General features: G+C 34.3%; 1 protein-coding gene across 1 annotated transcript in view; it reads right to left on the reverse strand.

Moving 5' to 3' along the window:
- ascc3 (activating signal cointegrator 1 complex subunit 3) overlaps window positions 1-19,394 on the reverse strand; it is a 168,847-nt gene that overhangs the window by 25,084 nt on the left and 124,369 nt on the right. The window contains exons 19-31 of the mRNA XM_042755765.1: window positions 18,688-18,774; window positions 17,836-18,012; window positions 14,584-14,809; window positions 14,327-14,481; window positions 10,914-11,012; window positions 10,251-10,419; window positions 8,880-9,100; window positions 8,715-8,800; window positions 8,458-8,624; window positions 7,210-7,355; window positions 6,131-6,251; window positions 4,060-4,202; window positions 207-344 (exon numbers count right to left, since the gene is read on the reverse strand). Coding sequence (XP_042611699.1) covers window positions 207-344; window positions 4,060-4,202; window positions 6,131-6,251; window positions 7,210-7,355; window positions 8,458-8,624; window positions 8,715-8,800; window positions 8,880-9,100; window positions 10,251-10,419; window positions 10,914-11,012; window positions 14,327-14,481; window positions 14,584-14,809; window positions 17,836-18,012; window positions 18,688-18,774 — 1,935 coding nt within the window. The remainder of the gene's footprint in view (window positions 1-206; window positions 345-4,059; window positions 4,203-6,130; window positions 6,252-7,209; window positions 7,356-8,457; window positions 8,625-8,714; window positions 8,801-8,879; window positions 9,101-10,250; window positions 10,420-10,913; window positions 11,013-14,326; window positions 14,482-14,583; window positions 14,810-17,835; window positions 18,013-18,687; window positions 18,775-19,394) is intronic.

Genomic DNA, 19,394 nt, shown 5'->3' on the forward strand with positions numbered 1-19,394 from the left:
TGAATAAATCAATTCATCTCTCATCACTCAAAAATGGCAACGAAAGTTCTCCACAAGTATATTAATGATAATTTTATAATCTCTCAGCTGGCAGCTATTTACCCCGAAATAGTTCATATATTCAATTTGTCCCACGATGCTTTGGGGTCAGTGTGGAAAAGGTTGATCTGCTGGTGAATCACACATCACCTAACAGCGCGTCTCACCTGGATCTTACAGTTGACAAACAGCTCTTCCACCGTCTTCCTGTCTCGCTCGTGAAGTCCCGCGTGATGCATCCCGATCCCAAACGCCAGGGTCAGCTTCAGGTTTGACTCTCTTATAGTGCCGATGATATCATCCATCTAACAAGACACACAGACATTAGAAACCCTGGCAGACGCTATGCACTTTCTTCATAAAAGAAGAAAAGATACGAAAAAATAGTAACAAAAGAGATGGAAATGTTAGGATGGTAACAAATAGAGGGAAGTGCTGTTAGATGGACAGCTAACGGCAGCCGACTGTCACTCAAACAGCAGGGCTTTAGGTCGTTACACGCTTCAGTGCAGTGAAACAGCGGGACGCCCCGTATATCACTGGAACACACAGCCAGGACGCTGGAGCTATCAGCACATGAACCTCACTGCTGCAGGCCTACGCTGAGGAACAGCTCATCGGAAAATGAAAATGCTGTCATTATTTCCTCGCCCTCGTGTTGTTTCAAACTTTTTTAAATTATAATTTTTTTTCTTCATAAAGAGAAATTTTGAAGAATCTTAACCATGCTCTTTTTCACAAAATAACATACAACACTGATAACATAAATGTCTATACTGTCACTTTAGATCAACTTAATGCACTGCTGCTAAATAAAAGTATAAACTTCATTAAAAAAAAAAAAAAAACATTTACCCCAAGCTTTTGACAGTAGTATATTTGTAACTTGTAAAGCGACCTTGAGTTTGTAAAAAGTAATGAATAATAATAATGAGGGCAAATAAATGATGAGAGAATTTTAATTGCATGAACTTGAATTCTATCTCTTCTATATAGAAGTATAAACGGCAGCCTTCCCTATTCTCTGCATGTTACATGTGTAATGTCTTTTATTGGGTCTTTAACAGGGTAGGCTCATAAAAGACAGGCATTAACATGGTTTATGGGGCTGCATGCCTTTACACGCAGTCTGTGTAATAGAAAAATAGGCCACTAACATCAGTATCTGCCTCATAAATGCTGTCTGTGCAACAATTCAAACAGTCAAACCAGTTTTACACCAATCTGCATTCATAAAAGGAACAGCTCACTCAAAAAATTACAATTTTTGGGTGAACTATCCCTTTAAGAATCAGACTGAGAGAATCTGCTATATATTGTTGCATACAGAATCCACTATATAGAATCAATTCTACGTAAACTGATTCTTTAATTCTGAGGTATTGGGAATCGAGAGTCAATTCCAAAGGTTGAAACTGATTCCACTCCAGGAACTCTCTTCTAATAGAATAACTATTCCAATCAGAAAAAGCTCAGAGAGACACTCTTAAAAGTTAAGTAAAGCAGCCCTAGCCTTGGTAAATCAGTTCCCTCCATGAAGTCTAGTGTTAACTAGCAATTTGCATTACTTTTTTTTTTTTGGTCCGATTTGAAATTCTAAAATGCAGACAATCCATATCTAACCATGTTAGTTTGGGAAACTAATAACATAAAATATAAATATATTACACAATATAATATTTATGCTCTTTATCATGTTATCATAAAACACTGTCTTTAGCAATAGTGCTGTAGTAACTTGACTGTTATTAGCATAGTTATGGTTACATATGTGTTTTGTCTTTTTCTAAATCTGACTGTTTATTATTGTATTTGACACTACCAGTTTAATAAAAATGTGTTATTTATTTATACAAAATTTAGTAAAAACATTAAAATTTAAATTTAGAAACAATGATCTTTTTCAATTTCCAGTGTTTATAGAGACACACAATTATTATTTTTTTTTTTTTTTTGGAATAAGAATTGAAAACATAAATCATAATTTCCAAAACCCAGATTCCGAATAATTTCCAAAAGTTATGTTAAGTTATATATATTATGATGAATAATTTGCAGTCTGAATGGAACTAGTCTTGGGTCATAATCTGGACTGCAGTTCACTAATTGGTGACCTCTGCACTACACATCAGAAGGCAGTTTGCTGACATGAATGTGTGTATGTGTTCAAGCAAACACATTAAAGATGTATTTCTGCTCTCTGTACTGTTTGAATGTGTGTATCATGCGTATACTATTAAAGAAATTATCACCTCTGTAAGGCTGCAATTTGTATGTGATTACTTTGTGATTGGGATGAGAAAATCATTCCTTTGTTTTTTTTCTGACTAGCCCTCTAATCGAGTGCTTTGAAAATATTAGCACACATCTGTGATGGTGAGCAGAAAAAAAGCTGTTTGTTCACATCTTGAAATAATCTGAAGGCATGCAGTGGAACGGAAAGAGGAATTTAATGAGAGATGACACAGGCTTTTGCACTAGAATCTGCTCTGAGATAAAGAGCACACTGAGCATGTATGAAAAGAGAAGAGTGTGTAGCAAGAGAAAGTAACACAGTAGCGACGCCGAAGTACAGAGGCAGTAAAAGTGTAAGTCCTATTCACACGCTCAGTGATGTGAGTCAACAAAACTGCAAACGAGATCTTTTACACTAAAGCTATTCAAAACTTCATCTGAAATGTCTGCACGCCTGAACAAAAATGAAAGGCATTCAATAGAGTTTTCTCTGAACTATCAATTTTAAATTACATTTTTATTTAAAACTGTGGCAGTAAGTTAATGCTTCACAACCACAATGTGTTCCTATCATTTTAGACTTAATGTAACATGTTACAATAAGGTTGTAGATCTTAACATTAGCTATACTAAATAAACATATTAGCTAATGCATTATGAACAAACATGAATTAACAATGAATAATAGTATATTTATCATTTTAAATTAACCTAGATTATTAAATGCACTGTAAAAAATAAAAAAGGTGTAATTTTAACTGTAAAATATTGTAAAAACGCAAACAATAAAAAAAAAATAAAAAAAAAAAATAAATAAATAAATACATTTTTATATGGTAACAATAAGTTTCCTTACTATATACAGGGAAAAACTTTAAAAGATCTAACCAGACATTTCATGTAATTTTACAGTAAAATGTTGTTAATTGTTAAATTGTTAAGACGTAAAATAACAAATTAATGTATAATTTACAGTAAAAAAAAAAAAAAAAAAAAAAAAGTAAATTGATATTCCCAGAATTCCCTGCGTTACACTGCACATTTGAAAGTATTTTGTTTAAATAATCATGTTTCTTAATAGTTTGTTATCAGTTATGTACATGTGGGTGTATGTTATCTGTTATTTAATAACTTTTTTATTACATTATTTAAGTGTCATGTGTGTTATCATGTTGGAAATCACATTAACTAATGATAACAAAAAAAAAGAAGAATAAGGAGAAGGAAAAAAAAACTTGTATAGAAAAATGCTACATTATTTTGATAATTTCTTTAAAGCTGATGATCATGCTATCATGATTTTTAAGTATAATAGATTGTTTTTAGTTGTATGTATGTTTTTTTTCGGAAAACACATGATCCAAGCCAAAATGTTATTATTAGAGGTTATTATTAAATTGTGTTTGGTGCAATTAATAATAATAATAATAAACCTTGCAGTGAAAATTGTGAAGTTCATATGTTAATTACACTACTCACTACACTTTTGCATTACTTTTTCTCTCCTCATCTTGCTTTGTCTCTTTCTGTCTCTTTCAGACCAATAGAGCAATATGCTGGGTTTGCTATATTTTTATTTTGCAAGCTCTATTCTAGTGTAGACCAAAACCAATGCAGAAAAGCAGAACTAGAAGGCTAACACCCTTTTTGCTACAATACACAACACCTGAGCTCCTTACTCTCATTCCGATTTTTCAATTGTGCTTGTCTGAAAAATTAACTTTAAAAAGTAATGTATTTACTCATTAGTTAATACACAAAACACTTCTGAGGATGACTTCTGACCTCTCTCTCATCCTGGTGGAGCCACTGTTTGGGGTCGTCTTCTGTAGCCAGAAACGCAATGAGGTCCAGAGCTGTGAGCCTTGTCTGCCGGCGCGATGACACAAATATGAGGACCGGTTTAGCAGGAGAATGTGTGCGGATGGCTGCAGGACAGTGGAAATACAGAGTGTAAAACTGAGATCTAAATCTAAATATGAATTTAGCAATCAAAATGCATGAAAGATCTACATAAAACGTCAAAATACAAAAGAAATAAAACTGCAAGTCAATAAAGTACTTAGTAAAACTATGAATAATTTGTAATTTGTCTGAACCTGATGGCAATATCATGGTAACATCCCTGGGGCAACTATTACGTATGAATACAATTTCAGCTCCCATCTACTGTACTTAAATGGGAAGGACTAAAACCTCCAAACCTTCAAGTCAACAATACAATTTGACAATGATGAATAATGAACAAGAGAAAAAAGGAAAATGTTCATACTGTTCCTGCTGAAGCTTAAGAGCATGGATCCTTTTAACATTTTTAAGGTTTTCAGAAACAGAAATGATCATAGTTGGTTAAACTTTTATAATGGCGAACAAAAAGTCGTAAACTAGAACAAATATAATTTTGCATTTTCATTTGAACCAACAGCAAAATATAAAATCCATTATAGTACATCTATGAAAGAGGAAAACAATATCAAGAGCTTGATTATAGTAGTCAGAGGAGAGATATTAAATCAATAATAAAAAGATAAACAAAATATATATAAAAGACTCCTAGAATGTCTTTATGCTATTTTTTTGTTAATACAATTGTATTAATTTTATGTTATTTTAAGTGTGGTAAAATGTGGAAATGCATCATCATAGTCTGCAAAAAGTCACTTTTTTCACATTTTAACAGTATTAACATAATTTTTTTTTATTAACATAAAAAATTGTATAAAAACTAGGGTTGCGATATATTATATTTTGTTAATTTTTAAGTTATTTTGATCGATAGCTGATGCCAATACCGATATATAATTATTTTTTAATTTTGGTTAGTTTTAACAAGAACTTATTTGTTAGAATTAAATAAACAATAATGAAGTTCTTTTATAATAACAGTACCTTGAAGATTTGAAAATAACTATAAATAAACTATATATTAATCTGCATTTTTATTAATTTTTTTTTTTCTCAGAAAGATGCAGTGGTTACCCTAACATTATATTTTATGATTTAACATTTGTAAATGGTGTAAAGCAAAAGAGTTGCAAAAATTCTGAAAATCTAGAGTAAATTTAGAGCTCATAATTTGTTTAAAAAATATAACACATGATATAACAATATTACACATGATTACACAATGAATAAATCAGTATTTTATCAAATTATTTAATTTGTGTCGTTTGTGATTTTTTTTTTTTACATGTAAGCTATAGCTTCTGACCTTTAAATCAAAACATACTCATGATTTTATGGCATCAGTTACTGCTTTATTTAATCAGAAACACAGTCTAAATATTATTTGTGTATTTTGCTTTCATTTTATTAGAAGCAGGCCAACATCGCCTCCTACGGAATTAATACTCCTTACGAAGCGGGCATTAGGACCCAGGGGAGGCTGCCGCTGCATGTGCTATTACGGTTTACTCTATCATACACCAAATGCGTCGTTCTGTACATGCACTCTTTAAATAGAGCGATCCAAAACAGTGAATCCAGTCACCATTCAGGCAAAACTTTGCTTCAAGAATTAGCTACAATGCTGAGTTAATGTATTCCTCTTATCGGCAAGACATATCGGCATAATTTTTCATATCGGGCCAATGCCAATATTTACATTTAAAGCAATTACTGGCCGATTCCAATATTGGTCTGATAATATCTTGCATCCCTAATAAAAACATTGTAAGAGTCTATATAAACTATAACTATATTTTCATTAAAAAAAAAAAAAAAAAAAAAATAAAAAAAAAAAAAAAACATTTGTAAGACTAAACTTAGTGCCATGTAAAAATGCACATCCTAACTACAGGATTATTTTACATGATAATTTCCTTCAATGTGTGTGCATGTTACTGTAGTATTGTACCTTGGAAGGCTGGTTTGTTCATGCTGGCCATACGAGGGCAATAATGTTGCCCCGGAAAGCCCTGGATGTGAACCTCCAGCGGCACTGGGCGAACAGAGGGCCGGAAATTAAACAGGCCCACCTGAAAGAGACACAGGCAGAGATCAATAAGGACAAGGCCACAAAACAGAGTAAGAAAACCAGGCCCAGAAAGTGAGAAGATGCAAAGAAGACAGTAATAAAGCGAGAGATGGAGTGTCCAGCTGGCTGTGTGCCTGACAGAGTGGCTCATCTGGGGGCAATTACAGCCTGTCATTGTCCCCTGTCCCACAACTGCGCTCTCACACAAGTGGCCCAGGCCCGGGTGCGTGTGTGCACATATTTAAAAGGCTGGATAATGGATTGGGCAGCTAGAGACGCGCCTCAGTCCAAACAGCACACGTCAGATTTATGGAGACCCCCAGCCTTTCCTTCCCCGTCTGTCTAGCAGGGTGACATTTCAGCAATAGTAAAACAACGTTTACATAACCACTGCTGTGTGTCCTGATGTAGCCACAGTGCCAACATGCTACTGCACGCTGAGAGAGGGGTGCTGCTTATTTAAAGACCCTTGCGTGCTCATATGTGCGCACGTATGCATTTATATACAAAATGACTGACAGAATGTTCTGTAATGGAAACAGGATAAAAACGAGGGTGCCGTTAGTACAGTGTTACAGATAATATCGTTATTCTACTCTTCTGACTTCATCCCTAATCATTATGGGTGCAAGTGAAGCATGATTCCACCGAAACAAGACCAATCCATTACATCCAACCTTAAATATACCATTTGAGGGCCAATAATTTTTTTGCTTGATTTGAATTGCCATGAATCATATGCAAATCACATCAAACCCGAGAAGAGGTAGGAGCACTGATCCCAAAAATATTAATTTGCCCATATATAACAGTCTATGGATGGACTCCAAAAGCGATTTGAATATCACAAGTCTTTCGTCAAATGTAATAGACAGTGATGTGGCGTTTAAAGGGTATATGTAGTTGAAAGTTGAGACGAGCTAATGGATGCAGGTTGTGTACGGCAGTGAATTTCGAACCTGTCCAATGCCCAGCCAGTCAGCTAGATCCCGTGCATTAGCCAGCGCGGTAGAGAGTCCCACTACTCGCACTTTTTTTGAGGTGTGGGATGAGATAAAGTTGGTTCTGGACACAATGACCTCTAGAACAGGCCCTCTGTCCTCACCTGTGAAGTCAAACAAAAGGTAAAAATGGTCAAATAAAGTCACCTTTATTTATATAACGCTTTGCTTTAAGGCAGCTTTACAATAATAAACAATGAAGTAACAGAATAATTGAAGCAAACTTCAAATATGACAAAAAAGCAGCTCTAAAAAGAGATCAGTCATAATTCAGCTTCAGTGTTGTCAGTTCACTTTTGAATCAGTTCAGTTCTCAATTACTGTGTAAAGTTCATCAATTATAAAACAAGTTCAATTCAGCGATAAGCACTGAAGATATCTACTGAAGATACTGGTGTCATTATTCAGCTTGATTCAGTTCAATGTTGATTCAACTCTGTTCAATAACATAAGTGTTGAGGTTGCAAAATTCAACAATTATAAACAAATTTGATTCAGCTCTAAGCTGCTCTGCGGAAGACAACAGTGTCAGACAAAAATATGACAATATCATTTTTCATCCTTTAATATTAGCAGTTATTATCACTGTTATCCAACGACTCACGGTTCAGGACTTGTGGTTTCTAGAATGACTGAAGATGTACAATTTATTTATGTCAAGGTCCTTGACATTAATACACTGCTAGCAGCTATACTACATAGGCAGACATATGTGGACACCTGAACTCCAGAGTCATGGGCTTGTTGAAGATTTAATTTCAAAAGCATGGGTATTAAAAACAGAGGGTTTGATTGACCCTTTAATGGAGAATAATAGTTTCCACTCCTCTGGGTAAGCTTTCCACGTGAAACATGCCTGCTGGAATTTGCTCCAATTCCATTAATTTCAATAGGAATCTGTGCGATTGGGAGTTTCTTAATTTTGTAAAGATGCTTGCTTTAAAACATCTATTGTATAATGTGCTAAATAAATATAAGTGAAATGACTGAAGCTGGTGCAAGCATATGCACGTCGCTATGATTAAATGCTTTCTTAACTGCTGTTTTCTCACCGCTGTCATTCTATAGATGTTCATTTTATTATTAAGAGGAAAACCGGCAGCACAATGACTTGGATATTCACTGACAGTGTACTGCTGTTCAGGTACTTTGAACTTCTTTTTACCCGTAGGCGAACAAGAAAAAAAACTTTGCCAGAGCCTCTACCTAGAAGATGGATCTCGTCTATGATGAGAATGGCCACTTTCTGCACATAGCTGCGGTTCTGCCAGCTGCGGCTGACTCCATCCCATTTCTCTGGAGTGGTGACGATCAGGTCAGCCTGCGCGATAGCTCGCATGTCTGGAGTAACGTCACCTGTTAACTCAACCACCCTAGAGAGAGAGTGTATTATAATAAACAAATAAAGGTCAGGGTATAATAACAGATACATATTTGCCCAAAGAATCTATAAACACTCTCACTTTCTCCCAAGTTTCTCTTCTATTCTGATCTTCCAGTCCTCAATCCTCTCTCGAACCAGAGCTTTGAGAGGAGCAATGTAGACCACCTGCTCACACAGATACATGCCGGTTAAACCATCCCATAAGAACTAAAACTAAACCCTAACAGATGGCACAGGTTCAGACCTTGGAGGTGGGGTACTTGTTGAAGACCCTGAAGATGGCCATCTCTGCAGCGATGGTTTTGCCGGAGCCTGTGGGGGCCCCCAGCAGGACATTGGTGTCCGTGTGGTAGAGTGTATGGAAGATCTGTGTCTGAATGGGATTAAAGTGTGTGAACTTGTAAAGACTCTCATACTCCCGGTTTCCCAATGCAGTCACAGGCAGCGGCTGGAGATCCAAGAGCTCTGGAATGAAAAAAATTTGAATGGTAATCTACAAAAGAACATTTGTATGGCTCATTTGCATTGAGTCTGAAGCCTGAGGTTTATTTCACATGTGGTCACTCAAACATGGTTTTGGGACCACTGTGGTTGCCTACACAAGGCATTTGCAAAGCAAGCAACACTATTACTCACACTCATAAAAAAATAAAGATGTTTTCATAGCGATGCCACATAGAAACCATTTTTGGTTCTTAAAGACATTAAAGATTCTTCATGGAACCATAGATGGCAAAAGCAAAAAAAAAAAAAAAAAAAACTTTTAAAAGTGTATTTTGATTTTTTTAAAAGCATTAACTTCAGCACATAACAGACAACTGAAATCTCAAATTGTGCCACTTATTGAGGGGCACTACCTGGATGTGCAACTTTCTTCTAGCGCACTGTAAAAAAATCTCATAGACTAAAGTCTGGTGCACATTGTATAATTTTGCCAACTGGAAAAAAAAAGCAAAAAAACAAAAAAATTTTGGGATAGTAAAGGAGTTATGTAACTGTAAAAAATCGTAAGCCTTTGATAGTTCACCACTGGTGAATGAATGGTCTTTATGGTGAATCCTAGACTGTAGAATTTTCGTTACTTGAAGTAAAACAACTGTTATCCCGAAGTGTGTGTGTATATATATATATATATATATATATATATATATATATATATATACATATACATATATATATATATATATATATATACATATATATACATATATACACATACATATATATACATATATACATACATACATTATATATATATATATATATATATATATATATATATATATATATATATATAAATAAAATAATAATATTAATTTTCGTTAAACTCGATGTATTATAAAACCATATACAATATTAAAAAAGAAAACTAAGTAAAAACTAATAAAAATAAAAACACACAACAAACTACTAAAACTTAATTGACTATTTTACAACACTAAAGTTATACATTTTACAATATTAATAAAAAAAGTATCTCAACTAAAATAACACTGTTTCATAAGAATTTCAAGTAATCCCTCCTAAATAACAAATAAAGTTTTTGAAGGACAAAGTTGTTCACAGCTTGAAATATGTGTGTGTGTGTGTGTGTGTGTGTGTATATGGGACGCACCTGTGTGTGGCGGGTGTCTTTCAGGCAGGATAAGATGCTGGAAGTTGATGATGCACACAGCTTCAGAGCCCAGCCAGCGGTCAGACACGGCTCGGATGTAATACTGAGAAGGCATGGGCTCAAAGATGGGTATAGTGAAGACCACCTGCTGGGGCTCTCCACTCACAACCTGACAGTGCCAGAGAGAAAATATGATTAGAAACGCACACCACATTGCATTTCACATTTCCAGGCTCACTGTATGACATTGTGTGATGTGCCTCTTCATTAAAGAACCACATGTACCGTCATTACTCTAATCTCCATGCTTTACAAAATCAAATTACACTTGCATTTTAATTGAGGATTTTTTGCAAATATTTTTGCATTATTTATATGCTTATACTATTTATTAATATGTATTGATTAGCTAATTTTTATATTTATATTATTTATTTTATATTGTTTATTTAAATTTTAATTTTAAACATTTTGCTATATGCTTCTGTCTTTTTTATTTAGCTATCATTTATTTGATCACATATTTATTAATTTTACTACTTACACTTATTTTTAGTTAGTTGCCAAAGCAACACTTGTAGTTTAGTTCTTCATGCTGTGATCTGGTATTATGGTATATACATTTGGGTTTAATCGTGTCAGCAGATGTGCATGTATATTTACCTGTTTCTTATGCAGAAGGAAGTACTCAGAGTGGTAGATGTGGTCGTTGATCGGATCCTCCACCCATAACCACCAGGGCTCTCCCACTGAGCCATGGACCTGAGCAGGACCATATGTGAGGTGTCATAAAAGTGGTACAATGAGAATACAAAGAATAACATGCAATTTTTCAAACAGATGTCCATTTATAAGTTAAAAACCTTCATGAAAGTGGAAACTACTGTTTCCATGGAAACCACATGACCAAACGTACATTACGGACACCAAACCACACATGCGTGATAAATTTAACATTCCTATTGCATGAGAAACAGCAAAACTACAAAAGTCTGATACAAAATTAAAAATGTGGTGTCACAGGAACTTGACATTCAGAAATCTTAATGAGAGCACATGAACTCTTGCTAATCACATTCATTGCTTTATAGAGAGCGAAATCTGTTAAATTGGATGGCTTGTATTTAAAGTGAGTGAAATCTTTATAGCCTGTTGAGTTGTAGCCTGGTTTACATTAAAGCGAGTGATATACGTATTGTCAGGCAGCTCGTATTTTTCATTAAAGCATCAGAATGACCAGAGAGCATTTTCGCTTTGCTCATGGTGTGAGTAAATCATCAGTGAGCTGTTTGATCTGAATCTGAATCACAGCTTTATTCACATTAGAGATCTGAATTGAAGCCTGCTGGTGAACAGCATTTTAAACACATTTCACTGAAAACATTTAAGAAATAAATCATGATTCCAACAACATAAATCTAATCAAGAGCAAAGCTGAACTGAACTGGGGAAAAAAATAAAAAAATAATTATAATAATAAAAATGAATACATAAAATTATACAATTTTAAATGATAGGTTTGTGAGTTTGTCATGGAAAGAGAGACAGTGAACAGATGCTGCTTCAACAACAACAATAATAAAAAAAAAATGTTTGGGACCCACTTTATATTAAACATCCTTACCTATGTACTTCAATTTAAATTAATCATTTGATACAATGCACTTATTGTGTACATGCATGTTTTACATTGTACTTCTATTTGAAAATATCATCCAGGAAATTGCATCTGTAATTAATTTGCTGACCCTACCCTTACCCCTTAAACCAACCACACCACCAAACCTGCCCCTAACCTTACCTGTATTTCACCTCTAAAAACTTTAAAGGAGTCATATGATGCTGCTAAAAATAACATTATTTTGTGTATTTGTTGTAATGAAATGTGTTTATGCGGTTTAAGGTTCAAAAACACATTATTTTCCACATACTGCACATTACTGTTTCTCCTCTATGCCCCGCCTTCTGAAACGTGTCGATTTTTACAAAGCTCATCGTTCTGAAAAGCACGGTGTGCTCTGATTGGCCAGCGATCTAGTGCGTTGTGATTGGTCAAATATCTCAAGTGTGCTACAGAAATGTTACGCCCCTTACCAGGTTCAGGAAACCTTCCTCCGTAAAATGTGCTGCACACACTCGAATATTTGGGTTGTACTGTTCTGGAACATTGTTGTAAATAAAACTTAACCACTGATTTCTATTTGTGTCCTATAAGGCCAGACAAAGTAGTTTGGCTTTCGCAACCAAACACTCAGCGTCTTTATGCACAAACAGCTCTTGACACTCCATAGGCAAAGAAAAACATGAAATCGCATCATATGACCTCTATAAAATTTTATTCAATGTTAAAAACCTTACATATAATTTAATTATACATTAAACTTTAAAATAAAGTGAAACATTTTACATTATTTACTATTGTACAATTTTAGATTGCAATAAATAACAGTCAGTCGAGTAGGCTTTGTAAAATAATTAGACAGCAAGTATGTGCAGCTTAGTAATATATTTCAAAACCTACTGAAATGAATACTGTAATATAAACTTTGAATTAATTTGTATAGATATTAAATGTGTCAAACACACTAGGGAGGGGTATTGTAAATATATAATAAATTACACCACTGTTCAAAAGTCTGGGGTCAGCATTAAGTCTTTTATGCTCACCAAGGCTGCATTTATATGATAAAAAAAAAAATAGTAATATTGTGAAATATTATTACATAATATTTATTATTATTATAAAAATAGCTGTTTTCTATTTGTATATACTGTAAAATGCAATTTAATCCTGTGATGTAAAGCTGAATTTTCAGCATCATTACTCCAGTCTTCAGTGTCACATGATCCTTCAGAAATCATTCTAATATGCTGAATTGCTGCTCAACAAACATTATTGTTATTATTAATGTTGAAACCAGCATTTTATTTATTTATTTGGAAATCATGATGACCCCCCCCCCCCCCCAGGATTTTTGATGAATTTAATTTTTTTTTTTTTTTTTTTTTAACAAAAAAATGGTCACATCAATTTAATGTTTCTTTGTTGAATACAAGTATTCACTCATTCAAAAAATTAATAAATTTATATAAAAGGGTTTTATATTTATTAATATTGATTTTTTACTTTATTTTTGTATGTTTTTTTTACATAATATATGTATGTGTACAGGGTATATTTATTATGTATACATAAATACACACACATAAATTATATATTTAGAAAATATTTACATGTATATACATTTATATATTTATATTCTTATATTTTATATTATATATAAATATATTTAATATATAAACATAACATATTCTTCTTAAATATATACATGCATGTGTGTGTATTTATATATACATAATAAATATACACAGTATACACACATATATTATGTAAACAAAACTTTTATTTTGGATGTGATTAATCGTGATTAATCATTTGACAGCCCTAAAATAAATAAAAATTAGTTGGTAATGTACTGCATGTATTACCTATTATATTTCTATACATGACTTATTGAGTGGATTAATGTAATGTTTGTTAATGATGTATTCATGCGGCAGAGTGCAGGTCATGCTCAGAGCATGCTGGTGGGTGATTAGTGTTGGCCGATGGTCATCCAGCTGTTGGGTGTCACGCTGGACGAGTTATGGTCACAAAGGAGTACCAGGCACAGAGCGGCCCATCTGTGGCCCATCACAGCACTGGCCCTCAAGAGAACAATAGCAACAGATCTGGGCCTATTCAAGCCTTTGTGCTCTTAAACGCAGGGGAGGAGATAAACAAATCAAATAATTCCTTCAGCTCCTCCTGCCTAACCTACTGTGTGTAACAGTGAGGATATGTGGAATTGTGCATAACAAAATTTTATACAACATTTATATATGCATGTATATGTATATAAAACTGATTATAATGTATATTGAGATTAATATTCCACTATTAAAATATTTTTTGGCTCATCTGTGGACAAATGTGCACTACAGTTTGGGTTCTGCTGGTCTATGGAACTGAAAATCCACATATTCCAAAGACTAACAGCAGCATGGAAAGGCCTGGGTATGGTTGCCATGGTTACCTGGTCATTCCACCTGAAGTCTGGGGTGATGCTGAGGCGAACGCGCAGGACAGTGCGTGTGATTGGCTGAATGACGGACTCCATCAGGATGGCGGGTATCTGATGAACACACTGCTTCACCTTCAGCCCGATGTTCACGTGATGCAACATGTGACCTGCACGTGCACACACACAATGAATATTTGTAATGTTTTCTTTAAATGCCTGATGAAGTCTAAAACTGACAAATCCACATCATTTTCTTGTGTCAGACCGACCGATCTCATCTTTGCCCATGTCTTTGAGTTTGTCCACCGTGAGGTTCCTCTCCTCCATTCTGGACAGCACTGAAGGGGGCAGAGTGCCGAACTGTCGCAGCGGGTGAGCCCAGCCCCACAGACGCTTGTCAATCACTTTACACAGGTTCAGCAGGCGGTAGGTCATGGCCGGCCAGCGCTTCCTCAGAGCGATCTCAAACAGAGCCCGCACGATACGAGCAGCATTCTGTACAAAAACAACAAAGAGACTCTCAATCACACAATCAAGCGGATCACCGGCCGATATGACAGAAGCCACGTACACACTGCAGATAAATACAGCTGCCATTAATCACGTACTTCAACCAAATAGTTGTTATTATACTGTTATTAAACCGTTATAAACGGAACACTTTTTTAATAACCAGTCGGTTTTAAATAGCTGACACTGTCATTATAAATAACGTAGCTGACATACAGTACCTGAAAACATCAGAGACGGAGAAAATACATGTCTCTCTCTTCCCCAGGTGTGATGCAAGCATCGCATAAAAGTCAAAATGACAATATACTAATTATGAAAAGTCAAAATCATGACATCAAAGTCAAAACTGAAATACAACTCATTATTTCACAATTTTAACCCCATAACAATGACTTATGCATGTTGACTTAAATTGTCTGTAAGATATGACTTTTTCTCATAATTACGATTTCTCAAAATTTTGTCTTATGTCATAATTACAACTTTTTATCTCATCATTTTGACTTATTGTAAAATAATGGCTTTATATCTTAAATGCTTTATGTAACTTGACGTAATTTTTTTTTCTTCAAATTTTGCCTTTTTTTGCAACGAGTTCTCATAAATTTCAATTCAATTCAAGTTTTTATGTTATAACTTTGAATTTTAACTCATAATAACTATTTAGTATTTTAGTATGACTTATGTATCACAACATTTTATTTATTTAGTTATTTTGGCTTTTTAATCTCATAACTTTGAGAAGTCAAAGCCTTAACATGTCATGATTGAATCTCAATGCTTTATGACTTGCTTTCTCACAATCTCATAACTTCTAATGTCATAATTAAGATTTACCAAATTATTTATTCCCTAATGTGGCAGAAATGTGCTTCCATTCCTATACCAGATATGGTCTAGCGATAATCCAGATCTGCTGTTTATAGGAAACAACTTGTGTTTTTGGTTTATTGGTTTGCATGTTATTCATTAAAATTGATTTTTATAATGAGATCGTTTTACGAGCATTATGTACGTGCTAACACATGCATTGTCAAAATACCTTATTCACAGGCATACATTAGTCACATAATTATGATTCATTTATTGCACAACTGAAAAATGTCTGTTAATAAGAGGTTACTGAAATAAAGTGAGAGGTATTCAGCTGGTTGTGTAACTCAATAAGAGCTAGGGGTGGGTAGCCTTATAAAGTATAAAATAGCTTGTCTAATGCGAGAGCGTCATTTTAAACAGATTTATCAAGTACTATTCTCTGTTTTGGGGGAACAGCTTTTTAAAGGACACTTTTAAATTTTGTTGATTATCTAGAACACATTTTATGGAATGACTAATGTCCATTTGCTTTGACTGCTGTGGGTGTAAATCAGAGCCAAGCGGCTGTATGTTTGATGCTGGAGTGTGAGTTATGTTCAGATGGCTTTGGGAATCTAACATTACTTTGATCTACAAGGTGCAGCTTTCCTCGTAGATCTGACCACTATGATGGACCGATCTAGTCACTGATTGATTGAGCAGAAATGGTCGACTGTTAGCGAAGCAGGAGGACAAACACCTGCTGACCCACATGCTGCTGTTTAACAGGCCTCAAGAGCAACCGAACTCTTTCATCCCACACTCGTCCGAATAGATGAGTACCTGCAGAACAGTCCCCATGAACCAATTCACAACACTTCAGTGAAAACACAGCACACTACATGCACAGCTTTGAACTTCACATGAGCTTTGTGGACTGACCTTCTGCTGGGATGTATGTGAATCTTCAGGGCTGTACGGTCACAGACTGAGAAAAGTCTATCTATCTATCTATCTATCTATCAATCTATATATATATATATCTTCATAAAAGAATCTCTGCAATCACATGCTGTCAATTTCACCAATGAAAGCTCATAGCCATTCCGATCTACAGCTGAATGATGGGAAGAGTCTCCTCTCTGAACAGATGCAGAAACCATTGAAAGAATCATTGTGTGCGTATATCTAAACATATCCATCTAAAACCTCTGAAGGGTGACGGAGAGAGATCTCTCAGACCTGAGCATCACAGAGGGTCTGGATTTAAAATCAACATATGTTTGACACGGAAATGACTCCCACTGCCGGATCCCAGCTGCACATCTGAAATCAGCCGAATTAGGAGCAAAGAGGGAATTTCTCGGACCTATTTCAACTATCTGACCACATGGAAGCTGTTATAATGGAATCACAGATATCAGAGATAGATGGCTTCCACAGAGAATCTGAAGAGATGGTGGGGAAGAGGATAAACTTTACCATAAAGTTCACTCAGAATTCGCTCCTCCTTACGCTGAATGAGCCAAGTATGTTGTTGTTTTCTTTCTTTCTATTTTTTTCATTATTATTTCTGAGGACACAATGAAGATCTTAGTCAAAACGTCTAAGATGTTCTTTTCTATACAACAAAAAATGAATGAATGTTTATTGATAATTTTTGATGGCTGATGCCATAAGTCTGAACTTTTAAACAGAGAGTAAACTAATGAAGATGCAGAATGGAAGTGCTTTCACTCTCACTGCTGTCAAAATAAAAGTCTTGCTTCCGACATATTGGCCAAACAGAAAAAAAAAAAAAATGTATATATATATATATATATATATATATATATATATATATATATATATAGAATATTGATTTATCAATATAAAGTAATATTTTATTTATATTGACTAATGCCAATAATTAAAAATACTAGACATGAGAGTAAAAAAGTAATGACATATTTTTCATACTAAGATGGAATGTTTCTTAAAATATAACATTCTATTGAATGAATTGATTTTTTGAAATGTTTAAAGTGAAGAAACATGACAGGATTATTTCAGACATAAATATAAACTTCCTCTGCCATGTACTGTTAAATATAACTTGGCAGTAGTTTAATTGCTATATTTCTATTTGACTGATTTAGCAATGTGCAATCCACTTTTAAGAATCGTAAAATAAAGACAATGTGCATCGATCTCTATCTGTGTTTGTGTCTCACCTGCGCTACATAAGACAGGTCAGATATGAGGGAGAAGCTGTCCACCTCCCCGCGGCCGATGTACGTCTGGAGAAGGATGTTTATCTTGCCGTAGCCGTTCTCCACTCCTCCGGTCGCCGGCAGCTCGCAGAAATTACACAACAGGTTCTCCAGTTCCTCCAGCTCCTCGTCCCGAACCTGTGTGTGGGACACAAAAACCCATGACACATTAGTGCTCATTTTGTTAAAGAAGCGATGACAAAAAATACTCAACCTGTCGTTTCCATGACTTTAACTAAATGAGGATGAGACGACACCAACATCATTAAACACAAACTGGGACTAAATCAACATCCTCATGTCGTTACAGAAAAAAGACAAGACTCAAATGGAGTTAAAAAAATATATCTATCTATTTTCTCAAAAATATTCATTAAAAAAAGAGAGAAAAATATAGAACTTCAAATATGTTTTCATGCCTGGCATTGCAAGATATCTAGAGTTTAAGTCTCCCTAACAAAGATTTTCTCTTAAAAGAATGCATTTTCTGCCAAGTGTTTTAGATTATCTGGCAACCACTGGCACATGTTCAATCTAAACAAGGGAAAAGTGCAGATGAGCTGAAAACATCAACTACATTTTACTTGTGTACAAGTTGGAATATTATGATCTCCAATGATATTCTGCTCTAATGAAAGTATAATAAAGCCAGTTTTCATTGACTAAAATATCCCAGACGATTAGTCGACTAAAACTTAAATAGACATTTGACACAGGACTACGACTACACTAAAAAACAGCTGGCAACATTAACACTATAACACACCTCCAAAATACACACTTTATTTAACCAGTGGTCATCTGACATCTCACCTTGACCTGCTCAAATTCTTCAGCTTTTGAAACAATGCTCAGAATATCTGCTTCGGTCTTCTGCGCACTGAAAAGCTCATTGAATGTCTGGAGAATGTAAAGAACCAATGTTAAAATAGTCAAATATGAATGAAACACACATTAAGCCTAGCTGTAAGAATCTCATCTGTTTTATTTTCATTATGATTGTCAGAGTCCAGAGCATCACTGTAAGATCTGATCCAATTGTTTATTGTTTTTGAAAGTAGTATCTCATGCTCACCAAAGGCTGCGCTTATTTGATCAAAACACAGTAAAAACTCATTTTGTAAAATATTATTACAATTTAAAATAATTGTTTTCTATTTGAATGTTAAAATTCATTTATTACTGTGATGCAAAGCTGGATTTTCAGCATCATTACTCCAGTCTTCAGTGTCACATGATCCTTCAGAAATCATTCAGTTTTTTTTTTTTTTTATGAAAATTCTGATTTTCTGACAAACATGCGTTTGAAGAGTAGCAATTATTTATTTATTGTAGCAATGTAAAAAAAAAAAATAAGTTTGAAGAGTAGCAATTATTTATTTTAATGCACCCTTGCTTAATAAAATTATTTAAAAAAAAAATTTTTTAAAAATAAATTATTTTTATAAATAGTTTTTTTTATTTTTAGTGTATATTTTAAATGTCAGATCTCAGTGTTGACTTGGCTCATGCAAATATCA

This window comes from Cyprinus carpio, unplaced genomic scaffold (assembly GCF_018340385.1).
Source record: "Cyprinus carpio isolate SPL01 unplaced genomic scaffold, ASM1834038v1 S000006746, whole genome shotgun sequence".
NCBI classification, from domain to species: Eukaryota; Metazoa; Chordata; class Actinopteri; order Cypriniformes; family Cyprinidae; genus Cyprinus; species Cyprinus carpio.